This window comes from Suricata suricatta, chromosome 5, assembly GCF_006229205.1.
Source record: "Suricata suricatta isolate VVHF042 chromosome 5, meerkat_22Aug2017_6uvM2_HiC, whole genome shotgun sequence".
Lineage (NCBI taxonomy): Eukaryota > Metazoa > Chordata > Mammalia > Carnivora > Herpestidae > Suricata > Suricata suricatta.
The window spans coordinates 154,388,871-154,402,512 of record NC_043704.1 but is presented as its reverse complement, the minus strand read 5'-3'; the positions used below and the strand labels follow the sequence as shown (position 1 = coordinate 154,402,512).

The window sequence follows — 13,642 nt, the reverse complement described above, 5'->3', positions numbered from 1 at the left end:
ACTCGGCTGTGTGGCACTGAGGGGACTGAGATGGGCCAGGCTGGGCTGATTTTGCAGGAGGAGGCGGGCTGGGGGAAGCTGGGATGGGCTTGGTGGACAAACACGGCAGGGTTTGGGGGGATGACCCTGCCCTTGCAAAGGACAGGCGTGGCCAGGCTAGGCACCTGTGGTTGAGCTGGGCTATCCTGAACCAGGTGATCTGAGCCAAGCTGGGTGGATGGAGGCAGGAAGACCTGAGTCAGATGAAACACTGTTCTCAGTCCTGGGTGGGCTGACCTGCAGGGACAGAACTTGGGCAGGCAGGTCTAAGGAGCAGATCTGAGGCAGCCAGGGCTGATCTGCCCCAGGTTGGCTCACCTTGGCTCACCCAGCTGAGCAAGAATAACCTAAACTGCACTGCATTCACCAGAGCAGAGCTAAGCGGAGCCAGGGAAACCTGGGCCAGTTGACCAGGGGCCAACTAGACTAAGCTGGGAAAGAAATGGGCTACCTTGGCTCAACCGAGCTGAGCTTCCTGATGTGTGCAAAGCTGGGCTGGGCTGGGCTGGGCTGGGCTGGGCTGGGCTGAAGTGGGCTAAGCTGGGCTGAGCTGTGCTGGGTTGAACTGGGCTTAGCTGAGCTGGGTTGAACTGGGCTGAGCTGTGCTGGGTTGAACTGGGCTGAACTGGGCTGGGATGAACTGGGGTGAGTGGGCTGAGCTGGGTTGGACTGGGCTGCACTGGGTGAGCTGGGCTGAGCTGGGCTGAGCTGGGCTGAGCTGAGCTGGGCTGGGCTGGGCTGAACTGGGATGAAATGGGCTGAGTTGAACTGGGCTGAACTGGATTGAGCTGAGCTGAACTGAGCTAAACTGGACTGAGCTGGATTGAGCTGGGCTGGGCTGAACTGGGCTGAGCTTGACTGAGCTGGGCTGGGCTGAACTGGGCTGAGTTGGGTTGAACTGGGCTGAACTGGGCTGAGCTGGGCTGGGCTGAATTGGGCTGAGCTGGGCTAAGCTGGGCTGAGCTGACCTGAACTGGGCTGAGCTGGGCTAAGCTGGGCTGAACTGGGCTGAGCTGGGCTGGGCTGGGCTGGGCTGGGCTAGACTGTGCTAAGCTGGGCTGGGCTAGACATCTGAGCTGAGCTGGGCTGAACTAGACTGAGCTGGGCTGGGCTGAGCTGGGATAGGCTGGGCTAACTGGGCTGGACAGAGCTGAGCTGGGCTGAAATGAGCAGAGCTAAGCTGGCCTGAGGTGAACTGGTTTGGCCTGGGTTGAGCTGAACTGAACTGGTCTGGTGTAGGCTGGGCTGGGCTGACCTTGATGGGCTGAATTGGGCTGGGCTGAGCTGGGCTGAACTGGGATAGACTGAGCTGAACTGAACTACTAGGCTGAGCTGGGCTGAGCTGAACTAACTACTAGGCTGAGCTGGGCTGAGCTGAACCGAACTACTAGGCTGGGCATGACCAAACTGGGCTGAACTGGGTTGGCCTAAGCTGAACTGGGCTGGGCTGGGCTGGGCTAGGCAGAGCTGAACTGGCCTGAGCTTAACTGGGCTGAAATGAGCTGGGCTGAGCTGGGCTGAGCTGGGCTGGGCTGGACTGAACCAGGATGAAATGGGTTGAGCTGAGCTGAGCTGTACTGAGCTGAACTAGGCTGGGCTGGACTGGGCTGGGCTAAACTGGGTTGAACTGAGCTGAGCTGGGCTGGGCTGAACTGGGCTGAGCTGAGCTGGCCTGGGAGGAGCTGAGCTGAACTGGGCTGAACTGGACTGGGCTGGGGTAGGCTGAGCTTAACTGGCCTGAGTGAACTGGGCTGAGCTGGATTGAGCTGGGCTGGGCTAGGCTGAACTGGGCTGAACTGGTCTGGTCTGGGCTGTGCTGGGCCAGTAGGCTGGGCTAAACTAGGCGGGACTGAGCCAGGCTGAGCTTGGCTGGCCTGGGCAGGGCTGGGCTGAGCTAGTCTGAACTGGGCTAATCTAGGCTGAGCTGCATTGGGCTGAGCTAAGCTGGGCTAGGCTGGGCTGGACTGGGCTGGACTGGGCTAAGCTGGACTGGACTGAGCTGGACTAGGTGAACTGGGCTGAGTTGAGCTGGGCTGTGCTGGGCTGATCTTGGCTGAGCTGAGCTGGGCTTGGACTGAGCTGGGCTTGGACTGAGCTGGCTATACTGGGTTGGGCTGGGCTAAACGGGTTCAGTCCATCAGTTTAGCCTGGCTGAATCAAGCTTTACCAAGTCAAGCAGGGTGTACTCTTTCTAGACCCAGTAGACAAGTTCAGTGAGGCTAAACTGAGTGGGACTAACCAGGGACAACAAGCCTGGGGGGCAGCCTGAGCCAAGCAGAGCTGAATGATTTGGATGAATTTGTGGACTGAACTCAAGTGAGTTAGCCTGCCTGAAATTGGGTCTCCTTTGGGGTGCCTGGGAGGCTCAGTCGGTTGAGCATCCGACCTCGGCTCAGGTCATGATCTCGCAGTTCGTGGGTTCGAGCCCCTCATTGGGCTCTGTGCTGACAGCTAGCTCAGAGCCTGGAGACTGCTTCGGATTCTGTGTCTCCCCCTCTCTCTGACCCTCCCCTTGCTCAAGTTGTCTCTCTCTCTTTCTCTCTCTCTCTCTCAAAAATAAATAAAACATTTTTAAAAATTAAAAAAAAAACGAAATTGGGTCTCCTGGGCTGATGTGGGCCATGGGCCGAGGTGGAACCCCTTGACCTGAACAGGTCCGAATCGGGCAAAGCCAGTGCGTCTGTGCGAGGGGCAGGTTTGTATCACTGCTCTCAGCTGTCCTGACACAAGGCCATGAGGACTGGTCTCACTGGACTGAGTGGGCAGAGTGGAGAAGCAGCTGGGATCTGGGTCCAGGGAGGAGTCACCACCTGAGGGAGGGCGGGGGACTGATCTGGGCTCTGCTATGAATGGGGCCTGTCGTCAGGAGCCTCCGCAGTTCAGACACCTCTGCTCCCCGAGAACCCCACATTCCTGCCACTCAGGGATGTGGACAGGGTGTCCTGGACAGGGGTAAGGATGCCCCTGCTTCTGGCAGGGACACAGAGGTTCATGGGAGGGCATTCCTGGCAGACTCAGGGAACAAGAGCCCAAAATGAGCATCCTTCCCCTAAGTTTGGAGAAGGGGACCCAGTGAGCCCCTCCATCCGACCACCCCACCTCTGCCCCAAGCGTCTCCCTCTCAGACTCTGCAGGTTGGCACTGACACTGCCTCTGTCCCCGCAGTCTCCGTCCAGGCCCCCACCGTCTTCCCCTTGGCCACCTGCTGCAAGGGCACCGTGGCCAGTGCTGCGTCTACGACAGTGGGCTGCCTGGTCACTGGCTACTTCCCGACGCCTGTGACAGTGACCTGGGATGCAGGGTCCCTGAATAAGAGCATCGTGACCCTCCCCGCCACCCTCCAGGAGACCTCTGGCCTCTACACCACCACCAGCCACATGACCGTCTCAGGCGAGTGGGCCAAACAGAAGTTCACCTGCAGCGTGACTCACGCTGAGTCCCCCACCATCAACAAGACCTTCAGCGGTGAGCCAGGGGCGGGCTGGAGGAGGCGGCAGGCTGGGCGGGAGTGGAGGGGTGGGGGGGACCTGGGCTGGCACAGGGGTGCTGCAGGCTCAGGGGGTGCTGACGCCACACTGCCACCTTCGCCTCTAGCATGCGCCATGAACTTCATCCCACCCACCGTGAAGCTGTTCCACTCCTCGTGCGACCCCCTCGGTAACACCGGCACCACCATCCAGCTCCTGTGCCTCATCTCCGGCTACGGCCCTGCTGACATGGAGGTCACCTGGCTGGTGGACGGGCAGAAGGCCACAAACCTATTCCCATACACTGCCCCCAGCAAGCAGGAGGGCAAGGTGATCTCCACCCACAGCGAGCTCAACATCACACAGGGCGAGTGGGTGGCCCAGAAAACCTACACCTGCCAGGTCACCTACCAAGGCTTCACCTTTGAGGACAACGCTCGCAAGTGCACAGGTATGGCTCCCCATCCCCTCTGACACCCAGACAGCAGGGCTCAGACAGGAGGCCTGAGCCACACCCTCATGAAGCCCCTCCCACACCCCCGCAGAGTCAGACCCCCGAGGCGTGAGCACCTACCTGAGCCCGCCCAGCCCTCTTGACCTGTACGTCCACAAGTCGCCCAAGATCACCTGCCTGGTGGTGGACCTGGCCAGCATCGAGGGCATGACCCTGAGCTGGGCCCGGGAGAGCGGGTTGCCGGTGCACCCAGACCCAATGGTCAATAAGACTCAGTACAACGGGACGATCACCGTCACGTCCACCCTGCCGGTGGACGCCACTGACTGGGTCGAGGGGGAGACCTACCAGTGCAAGGTGACCCACCCTGACCTGCCCAAGGACATCGTGCGCTCCATCTCCAAAGCCCCCGGTGAGCCACACGGGCCCCGGGGAGGCGGGCGGGCCTCCAGCGCTGCAGCCTGGGCTGACCCCGCACCTGTCCGCAGGTCGGCGTGTCCCCCCGGAGGTGTACGTGTTCCTGCCGCCCGAGGGGGAGCCAAAGTCTAAGGACAAAGTCACCCTCACGTGCCTGATCCAGAACTTCTTCCCCCCGGACATCTCGGTGCAATGGCTTCGAAATGACAGCCCCGTGCGGACGGAACAGCAGGCCACCACCGGGCCTCTCAAGGCCACTGGCCCCAGCCCTGCCTTCTTTGTCTTCAGCCGCCTCGAGGTTAGCCGGGCAGACTGGGAGCAGAGGAATGTGTTTGCCTGCGAAGTGGTGCACGAGGCGCTGCCCGGCTCTAGGACGATCAAGAAATCCGTGTCTGAAAACCCCGGTAAATGATGCCCCGCCCTCCCCCACGCCCCCTCCCCCCGGAGCTCCACCCTGCTGGCGTGGGGGAGGGGCCGGCTGGACCTTCTGTCTGTCATTGTCAATAAACACTGCAGTGCCTGCTCAGAGTCCTGAGCGCACCATTCTTGGGGGTGGGTGGGGCTGCAAAGCACAGAGGGAGGGACCCCCAGGAGAGGGGGCAGGAGGCGGTCCACCATCGTCATCCATGCCACAGGCCCTGCCACTATGGGTCCTGCTCCATCAAAGGGGTCCTAAAAGCCACAGGGTGGTCCCAGAGGAAGGACCACAGACCCTCAGGAAGCTCATGGCCCTTCCCTCTGCTGGAGGCCACAGAGGCTTCTGCCTCCTCCCCCTGCATCCTGCCGGCCCCTCTGGACACAGACAAGCCCCCGGAGCCCCAGACCAGCTGCACACACACAGGCCCTTTGATGGAGAAATGGGCCAAGTCAGACCCCCACTCAGGTACCTACACACAGAAACCCCAGGCGGCCCGTCACCGCCACCTCCGTCACACGTGAGGACCCGTGCCCAGTGTGCTCCCACACTGGCCTCTAACTGCCCCTCCTCTACTTACACACATGGTCACACCAGGCCAGGGTCAACACCCAGTGCCCCGTGTTGCCGCTCAGCCTCACTCCACCCTGGATCGATGCTGGGGACACACCCACCCAGCCCTCACATGCACGTTCCTGTGAGCCTCACAGCAAGGCCACGGCAGCTCCAACATCACCACCAACCACAGGCACCCCACGTGGTGGACGTCCCACGTGCTCACACGTGGCCTCCCACAGTCTGCTCTCTCTCCCAGGCTGCCCCCAAGCCCTGCCTCCCTGTCACACCTGGGCCACCGGATCCAACATGGACGTGGAGAGGCCTCCCATCCAAACTCCTCTCATGGCCTGGGTCTCCCCTGTCAGCTGCACCCCATGGACGAATACACTGACACACACGCACATAGACACGCCCACACACACACCTACAGTGTGGGCCGTGTCCCTGGCTCCCACTGGACCACTCCCCGGAACAGGCTGCTGGCCCTATCCCAGGGCTAGAGACCGAGGGGGTCAGGGCCCAAGTCCAAGCCCGTACAGCCCTAGACCCCCTGCTCCCGACATGCTCACACACACACACACACACACACACAGGTACCCACCATATCCATCTGACCCGCACACTGCAGACACAGGCCCAGAAGCACTGGTCTGTGCAGGGGCCATGCACAGGAGGCCCACCCATACAGGGGAGGGTGGGGCCAGGGCAGGAGGAGCTCCGAGACTGGGACTGAGGAGGGCCCAGCGTAGGGCCAGGTGGCAACTCCTGGCACCCTCAGGCCTGAGGAAGGTCCCCAGTGCCCCCCAGCCCCTCAGAGCACCGGCTTCGTTGGCTCCCTGGACCACCCCAGGTCCTGTGAGCTGGGCCACAGAGCTCAGACCCCTCAGGGCTCAGGGCGGGCGGCCATCCATGTGCACAGTTCAGAGAGGTGGGCCAGCACGTGTGAAGCTGAGTGGGCACGGGGCTGGGGAGGCTGGGTGGTGGGGCGCAGAGCATGCAGTGGGCAGCAGAGCTGCTGGGGGTGGGGGTCAAGAGAGGGTCGGTCCTCCCACACGGGCACTGGCCAACCCCAGGGGCTTCTGCCCCCCAGCCCCCAAGGGGCAGCTGCAGAGCAGGCTGGAAAAGCCATCTGCCCTCCAGCCACCAGCAGGGCTTTGGAGGCCAGGGCGTGGGCATTGGGCCAACCTCCTCGGGGGGCCAGGCCCCCATGGCCCCGGCATGTGCCGATGTGGGCCAGGGAAGGCTGACTGGCCGGTGCCTGCAGAGCTGGACCTCCAGGACCTGTGCGCAGACGCCACCGAGAGCGACGAGCTGGACGAGCTGTGGACCAGCCTGCTGGTCTTCGTCACCCTGTTCCTGCTCAGCGTGAGCTACGGGGCCGCCGCCACCCTCCTCAAGGTGGGAGCCCCGGGTCCCTGTGCCGGGGCAGGAGGGGGGCAGGTCAGCTGTCCCCACATGCCCTCCTCAAGGTGGGAGCCCCGGGGTCCCTGTGCCAGGGCAGGGCAGGGGCCAGCTGTCCCCACGTGCCCTCCTCAAGGTGGGAGCCCCGGGGTCCCTGTGCTGGGGTGGGGGCAGGGCAGGGGCCACCTGTCCTCACACGCACCCTCCCCCAGGTGAAGTCCGTACTTGCAACCATCCTGCAGAAGCCACAGACCTTCCAGGACTATGCAAACATCATGCGGCCAGCAGAGTAGCTGGGAGCCAGAGCAGGGAGGCGAGGACGGGCTTCCCCCTCCCCTCCCCCTCCCCCCTCCCTGCCCTGTGTCTGAGGCAGTCTGCCTGCCCTGGGAGATGTGGGGGAAGCACAGCACACAAACCCCCAGAGGGGCCAGAGCCCAAGACCCAACCACTACCACACAGGCAGCCAGAAGATTCTAGCTCAGCTCCAAGGTCCAAGGCATTAGTGGGACCTGCCAATCACAGCCCCTACCCAGCCCACTTAGGGACAAGCCCCAGAAGAGCATCGGTCCCTCCCAAAAAGTGACCTGGAGTCAGGGCCACTCCTGTTCTCACTGGACAATCCCCCTCAGCATGCTTCGGGGGAGTCCGTGGCCCCATCCACCCAAGTCCAGAGTCAAAAAACACTAAGAGCCCAAGCCCAGACTCAGCCGACCTCCCCACCACCAGGTCACCGGGCCCTGCCCCTCTGCCCAGCCTTCCCGAAGTCCACTCACAGCACCCACCCCTGCAGAATGCAGGGCTGCAGGCAGGGCTCCCAGTGGGAGGAGGGGTCTCAGAGCAGAAGGAGCTGCCGACGGGCCCACCTGGGCCAGCAGCTCCCAAACCATCCACCCGGCCTCATGTGACCGATCGTTCCTGGCTTGGCAACGCTCTTGCCCTGTTCCCTTCATTTTGGGTTTCTTAGTAAAGTGCCTTATTTTTAAAATTTTTTGTTAAGTTTATTCATTACTTTGAGAGAGAGAGACAGAATGTGGGCAGGGGAGGGGCAGAGAGAGAGGGAGACACAGAATCTGAAGCAGGCTCCAGGCTCTGAGCTGTCAGCACAGAGCCTGATGTGGGGCTCGAACTCCCTGACCAAGAGATCATGACCTGAGCCAAAGTTGGATGCTTAACCGACTGAGCCACCCAGGCGCCCCAGTAAAGGCTCCTGCCTTCCAGGCTCATCGGGTTTCTTCTCAAAGATGGCGGTGGCCAGCCCCAGACAGCTTTACTGGGGTGCCTGGGTGGCTCAGTCGGTTACAAATCCCTGTCACCTGGGCACATTTTGGGAGCGGTGCGTGATGTCCTGCTGGGGTGGTGGGAGGCAGGTCTCCCCACAGATGTGGACAAGGGCCAGAAGAAAGGGGCAGAGGTTAGTTCTGGGCTTGAAGGCCCAGGTGGCCAGCCGGCTGCTCCCTGCAAGGGTCCCTCTGACGCCCCCAGGCACCCCAGCTCTGTCCCCATCACACCCGCTCTGCTGATGTCAAGACTCACTGCCTCTTCCTGTGCTAACGTGAACACAATGGTCTCCCCGGGGACAAACCCAGAGGAGCTACCTCTGCGACCCCTGCAGGAGGCCACAGGAGCACAGCAGCACAGTCACCAAGGTCAGGGACCACCTGTCACCCACCCCAACCTGTCTACCCACGGAGTACACACAGGCCAATCCTTGGCCCCCATTCCCCCAGCCAGCCTGGTGTCCCAGTGAGCTGAGGGGACACCAGAGCAAACAAGAGCTGTCTGGGGCTGGCCACCGCCATCTTTGAGACGAAACCTGACGAGCCTGGAAGGCAGGAGCCAAGATGCCGGTGAGAGAGCCAGCTGGCCAAAGACAGTGGTGGGCATGAATCTGTGTCCCCTCTTCAGAATAAAGTGGTGGCTGCCCTGGCTGGAGAGGCCTTCCCACAAGGGTCTCTATGAAGTTCCCTGGAAATTGGGGGAGAGCATGTGAACACACTCACACGATGAAAAGTAGGATTCCTTCATATAAAAAGAGTGTTCAGGAACCAATAAAAGAAAAAAGTGAGCAGTGGGTTCTTCAGAGAAAGGAAAAACAAAATAGCCAATATGAAGAAGAAAGTATTCCACTAACTACAAAAGTTACACTAAGGAGGAGCCAGGGAGGGGCAGCCTCTCAGGCCTGTATGAGGGCCTGTGATGTGTTAGAACCATTGCTCAGGGCCCATGGCCGCATTCCCGCCCCACAAATGCCCAGACCCTCTGGAAAGGAGATTCTGCTCATGGAGGTGGTCTTTCACAGGGAGCCTCCCATCCCTGTCCCTGTCACACGGGCTCTGACACAGACGAGGAATGGAAATGAGTAATAGCAAGTGTGCAACCTGTGGGCAGAAACCCCAGGATTGGGCAACTCGGAGGTTCGTTCAGAGACACGGAGGATTTGGCCTAAAGGAAACATCAGGGAAGCCAGGGGAGGGGGCTGAAGCAGGACAAGGCCACCCCTCAGCCCACTGGACACTCACATGCAGACACACACAGTCCCAGGAGACCAGGCCCCACACTGATAAGACACAGGAGCTATTCGGCTTTAAGGCTCTTCCCGAGGGCCCAGGAGGGCTCTGCTGTGACCAAGGCCAGAACCACCTCACCAGCCCTCCCAGCAGGGGCTCTGTCTCTGCCCTGAGCACACGCTGTCCATCTGCTTCAGCAGCGAAACCTGCAGGAAACACTGCAGACAGAAGATAAGAGTAAGACCTCCCCACACTCCCATAAGGTTGGAGCCTGCGGCCTTGCATGTACCAAAAACAGGACCTGAGTCTGTGACTTTCTGGAGTGTTCTTCGTCATGAAGGTCTATAACTCTTCATGTGAGAAACCCCCACACGAAAGGTTGCTTCCTGAGCAAATGTGGGGCCCAGCAGCTGCCTCACTTGGGCTCCAGTAAATCCTTTCTCCGTTTTCTCTAAAACTGTAGAAAAGGGGTACAGGGTGGAACATGCCCTGTATTTTCTATATGGTTCCAGGGAAGGGGAGAGGCCTCCCCAAGTGCGGGGGGAACACTGAGGCCACGGAGCCTGAATATCATGCAAAAGTATAGATAGATGGATAGATGAGAGATAGATAGATGATAGATAGATAGATCATAGATAGATAGATAGATAGATCATAGATAGATAGATAGATAGATAGATAGATAGATAGATAGATAGAAAAGGGAGGTTGATAAGGTAGATAAGAAAGATGGTTAGTGATAGATAGATCTATAGACAGAGTAAACTCTTAAGAAAGTTCTGTTACTTTACACGGACAAGCACCCTCACGTGCAATTTCCTCGCAGCCCACAGCCTAGTCCTTCCTCCCATCTCCTGGGCTGGAGCCCCCGAGGGCAGAGCTGAGTGTCCTCTGTCTCTGACTGGTGCCCCAGATCGGGAGACCCGCCCCATGGGCCCGAGAACAAGGACAGCAAGGGCTCGGCTCACACGGGCCCCCTGTGAGCCACACATCACTGCTCACAGCGGAACGCGTGCCCCCAAGCTTGGGAGGACAGGCTGCTGGTCCCCAGTCAGGAGCGGCCAGCAGAGGCCTGTCAAGCTGCCTGAGAGCAGGGTGGGGGAGGACAGTGCCGGCAGTGAGAGGCTGCCTTCTCAGGCCCCCTCTGTCCCTTCTTCTTTCCTTCTCTTGCAAACCTACCACAGCAGGCTGAATGGCGGCCCCCGTAGCTATGCCCACGGCCTAATCCCTGGAACCTGTGAATGGGACTTTATTTGGGAAAAGGGTCTTTGCAGATGTGATTAAAGTTTAGGGCCTTAAGATGAGATCATTCAGGCCCTAAACCTGACAGCAGGTGACTTCACAAGAGGCAGGAGAGGAAGGACCAGATGCAGAGAAGCCATGTGAAGACAGAGGCAGAGACAGGAGGGACACGGCCACAACCCCAGGGGTGCTTGGGGCCCCAGGAGCTGGAAGAGGCAGGAGGGACGTCGCCTGGATCTCCAGAGCTGGGAGAGTGAATTTCCGCTGTTTGAAGAGCCTCAGTCCATGGTCCTTGGTCCCAGCGGCCGCAGGACACCTGGACGCGCAGCCAGCAGGGCACAGCCAGGCAGAAGCATCTCCTCCTCCCAGAAAGCCCAGGGTGGACTCCCTGGCTCTGCCCACCCCAGCAAGAACCTCACGCTGGGCACAGCCCCTGACACACAGAAGGTGCTCGGTCAGTCTTGACGGAGTGCACTTCAGACCTCTCTCCTGAGTTCAGGTCCTTTCACCCACAGCAGCAACCAGGTTGGACGGGACCCTGATGTCGCATCTCGGGTCCAGTGACACGTCCTCTTCTGCCCTGTGTCCCAGGCTCTCTGTGCCCATGGTGCCCAAGTGTGCTAAGCTGGGGAGCAGGGAGGCTGAGGGAGAAGGAGGCCCACCGAGTCTGCCCGGCCTGTCTCACTCCCCCTACTCTCTGGGGCATGGGCTGCTTTGGGAGGAGCCCCAGTGCTTTGGACCCTCCGATGCTGGGGAGCTCCTGGGGTTCATAACAAAACCCCCAGAGTTCCCTTGGGCCAGGTTGTGGTGTGTGTGCCATCCTGGGCTCCCTCCCTGCACCCATCTCTCCTCTGCCTCCTGGCCTGCCCTGACCCCTCTTCCTTGGGCGTCAGAGCCCACTGGGAGAAAAGCATTGGCAGACATCCCCGTCGAGCCTGAAGCTTGCTGCCACTCCCCCTGGTGGTGTCCTTGCTGGAAGGGGACCATCGGTTTCTGTGTGTGGCTCCAGAACCTTCTGTGCATGAAGAAGTGAATGATCAAATGGGCCCGACACAAGCTGGGCCCGACCTACACCAGGGAGGCCGTCAGGTGCATGGGAGCAGGCGACCTAGGAGCTCGGGCAGCTGGCCGGAGAGCCCTGGCTCAGGAGGGCGGGGCAGAGGCTGGCCCTACCCCTGGGCTCCAGGCCCCCAGACAGGGACAGCCCCCACGCCCTCACCCCAGTCCTGCTCTGGGACCCCAGCTGCTCGAGGGGCCAGCCGAGGAAGGGCAGCCACTGATCACAGCCAGGCTAGAGGGGCTCTTCACCCTCAACCCTCCCCTGTAGCCAGAAGGTCTACTGAGGCCTGCTGGCTCGCCAGGGGTCACTCTGGGCAAGGCCTGTCCCTCAAGGCCCCACCCCTGCAGCCCTTCATTCCATCTCCACCTCTGAGACCATCTCTACCCCAGTGTCCCTGAGCCCTCACTGTGTCTATTTCAGCCTTTGCTCCCTTGCCTCTCAGCCCCCAACCAGCCACATGGAGCCATGACCCCCCCAGGGCACCCGCCTTTGCACCCACATGACCTCAGGCCAGAGTTAACCTCCCGGGGGTCGTTCAGGCCAGGCCACACACACCTGGCCCCACCACAGCCAGACCACAGACCAGACATGACGTGGAGGCGAGCAGCCACACTGGTGGGACAGGAAGTGGGCAAGTGACCCCATCTGTGGGCCAGACACAGTCATGCAGGCCCTCCCAGCCCACCCCTCACAGGCTCAGCCCGCTGACAGTGACAAATGACCCAGAGCAGGGCAAGGGCTGCTGCGACTCTGCGGCCATCAGGTAGGCTCTATAGGATACCGAGTACATCCTCAACTCCAGGCCTCTTGGGAGGCAGACAGATGGACGTAGAGCCCTGGGCCACCTGGCCAAGGGAGGCCTGAGCCTCTCAGATGCAATGGACCCCCAGCAGCCTTGAGCAGGGGGGTCCAGATGTGGTCCAGGCCTCATCTCTTCAGTCGGCCCATCCTGAACCCTCCTAGAGGATGGGGAGCAGGCACCAAGACAGAGAGCAGATGGAGAAAGGAAGATCAGCATGGCACCCAGGTGACAGAGCCGAGCTGTCACAGGCACAGTTAGCTAGGTGATTGTGGGCTGGGGTGTTCTGGGCTGGGCTGGGCTGAGCTGACCTGGGCTGAGCTGGACTGAGCCAAATTAGGTTGGCCTGTACTGGGCTGGACTGAGTTAGGCTGAGCTGGTCTGGCCTGGGGTGAGCTGAGCTGAACTAGGCTGAGCTGGGCTGAGCTTGGCTGAACTGGGGTGGGCTGGGCTGAGCTGGGCTGAACTGGGTTAGTCTAGGCTAGGCTAGGCTGAGCTGAACTGACCTGGGCTGAGCTGGACTAAGCCAGATTAGGCTAGGCTATACTGGGCTGTGCTGAGCTGGGCTGGACTGTAATGGGCTGAGCTGGGCTGAACTGGGCTGAGCTGAGCTGGGTTGAACTAGGCTGAACTGAGTTGAACTGGGCTGAGCTGGGTGAACTGGGCTGAGCTGGGCTGGGCTGAAATGGGCTGAGCTGAGCTGAGTTGAGCTGAGCTAGGCTGATCGGGGCTGAATTGGGTTGAGCTGGGCTGGGTTGAGCTGGGCTGAGCTGAGCTGGAGCTGAGCTGGGCTGAGCTGAGCTGGGTTGAACTTGGCTGAGCTGGGCTAGGATGAGCTGGGCTGAGCAGGGGTGAACTGGGCTGAGCTGGGCTGAACTGGGGTGGGCTGGGCTGAAATTGGCTGAACTGGGCTGAGCTGGGCTGGCCTGGGGTGAGCTGAGCTGAACTGGGCTGAGCTGGGCTGAGCTGAGCTGAACTGGGCTGAACTGGGCTGAAATGGGCTGAAATGGACTGAAATGGGCTGAAATGGGTTGAGCTGGGCTGAGCTCGGCTGGCCTGGGGTGAGCTGAGCTGAACTGGGCTGAGCTGGGCTGAGCTGGTCTGAAATGGGTTGAGCTGGGCTGAGCTCGGCTGGCCTGGGGTGAGCTGAGCTGAACTGGGCTGAACTGGGCTGAGCTGGGCTGGGCTGGGCTGGGCTGAGCTGGGCTGAACTGGGCTGAGCTGGGCTGAGCTGGGCTGGCCTGGGGTGAGCTGGGCTGAACTGGGCTGAACTGGGCTGAACT

At 60.8% G+C, this 13,642-nt stretch overlaps 2 gene segments (V, D, J or C); both read left to right on the top strand.

Annotated features, from left to right (window-relative positions):
- The window catches only part of LOC115291312, an 11,967-nt gene extending 4,923 nt beyond the window's left edge, over positions 1-7,044 (top strand). Inside the window, 6 exon segments of the C gene segment in view lie at positions 3,205-3,504; positions 3,634-3,957; positions 4,052-4,372; positions 4,449-4,781; positions 6,615-6,748; positions 6,964-7,044. Of these exon segments, the coding sequence occupies positions 3,205-3,504; positions 3,634-3,957; positions 4,052-4,372; positions 4,449-4,781; positions 6,615-6,748; positions 6,964-7,044 (1,493 nt within the window).
- Positions 7,045-12,235: 5,191 nt separating this feature from the next.
- Positions 12,236-13,642, top strand: part of LOC115292455 — a 4,099-nt gene continuing 2,692 nt past the window's right edge. Inside the window, 1 exon segment of the C gene segment in view lies at positions 12,542-12,587. Within this exon segment, the coding sequence occupies positions 12,557-12,587 (31 nt within the window).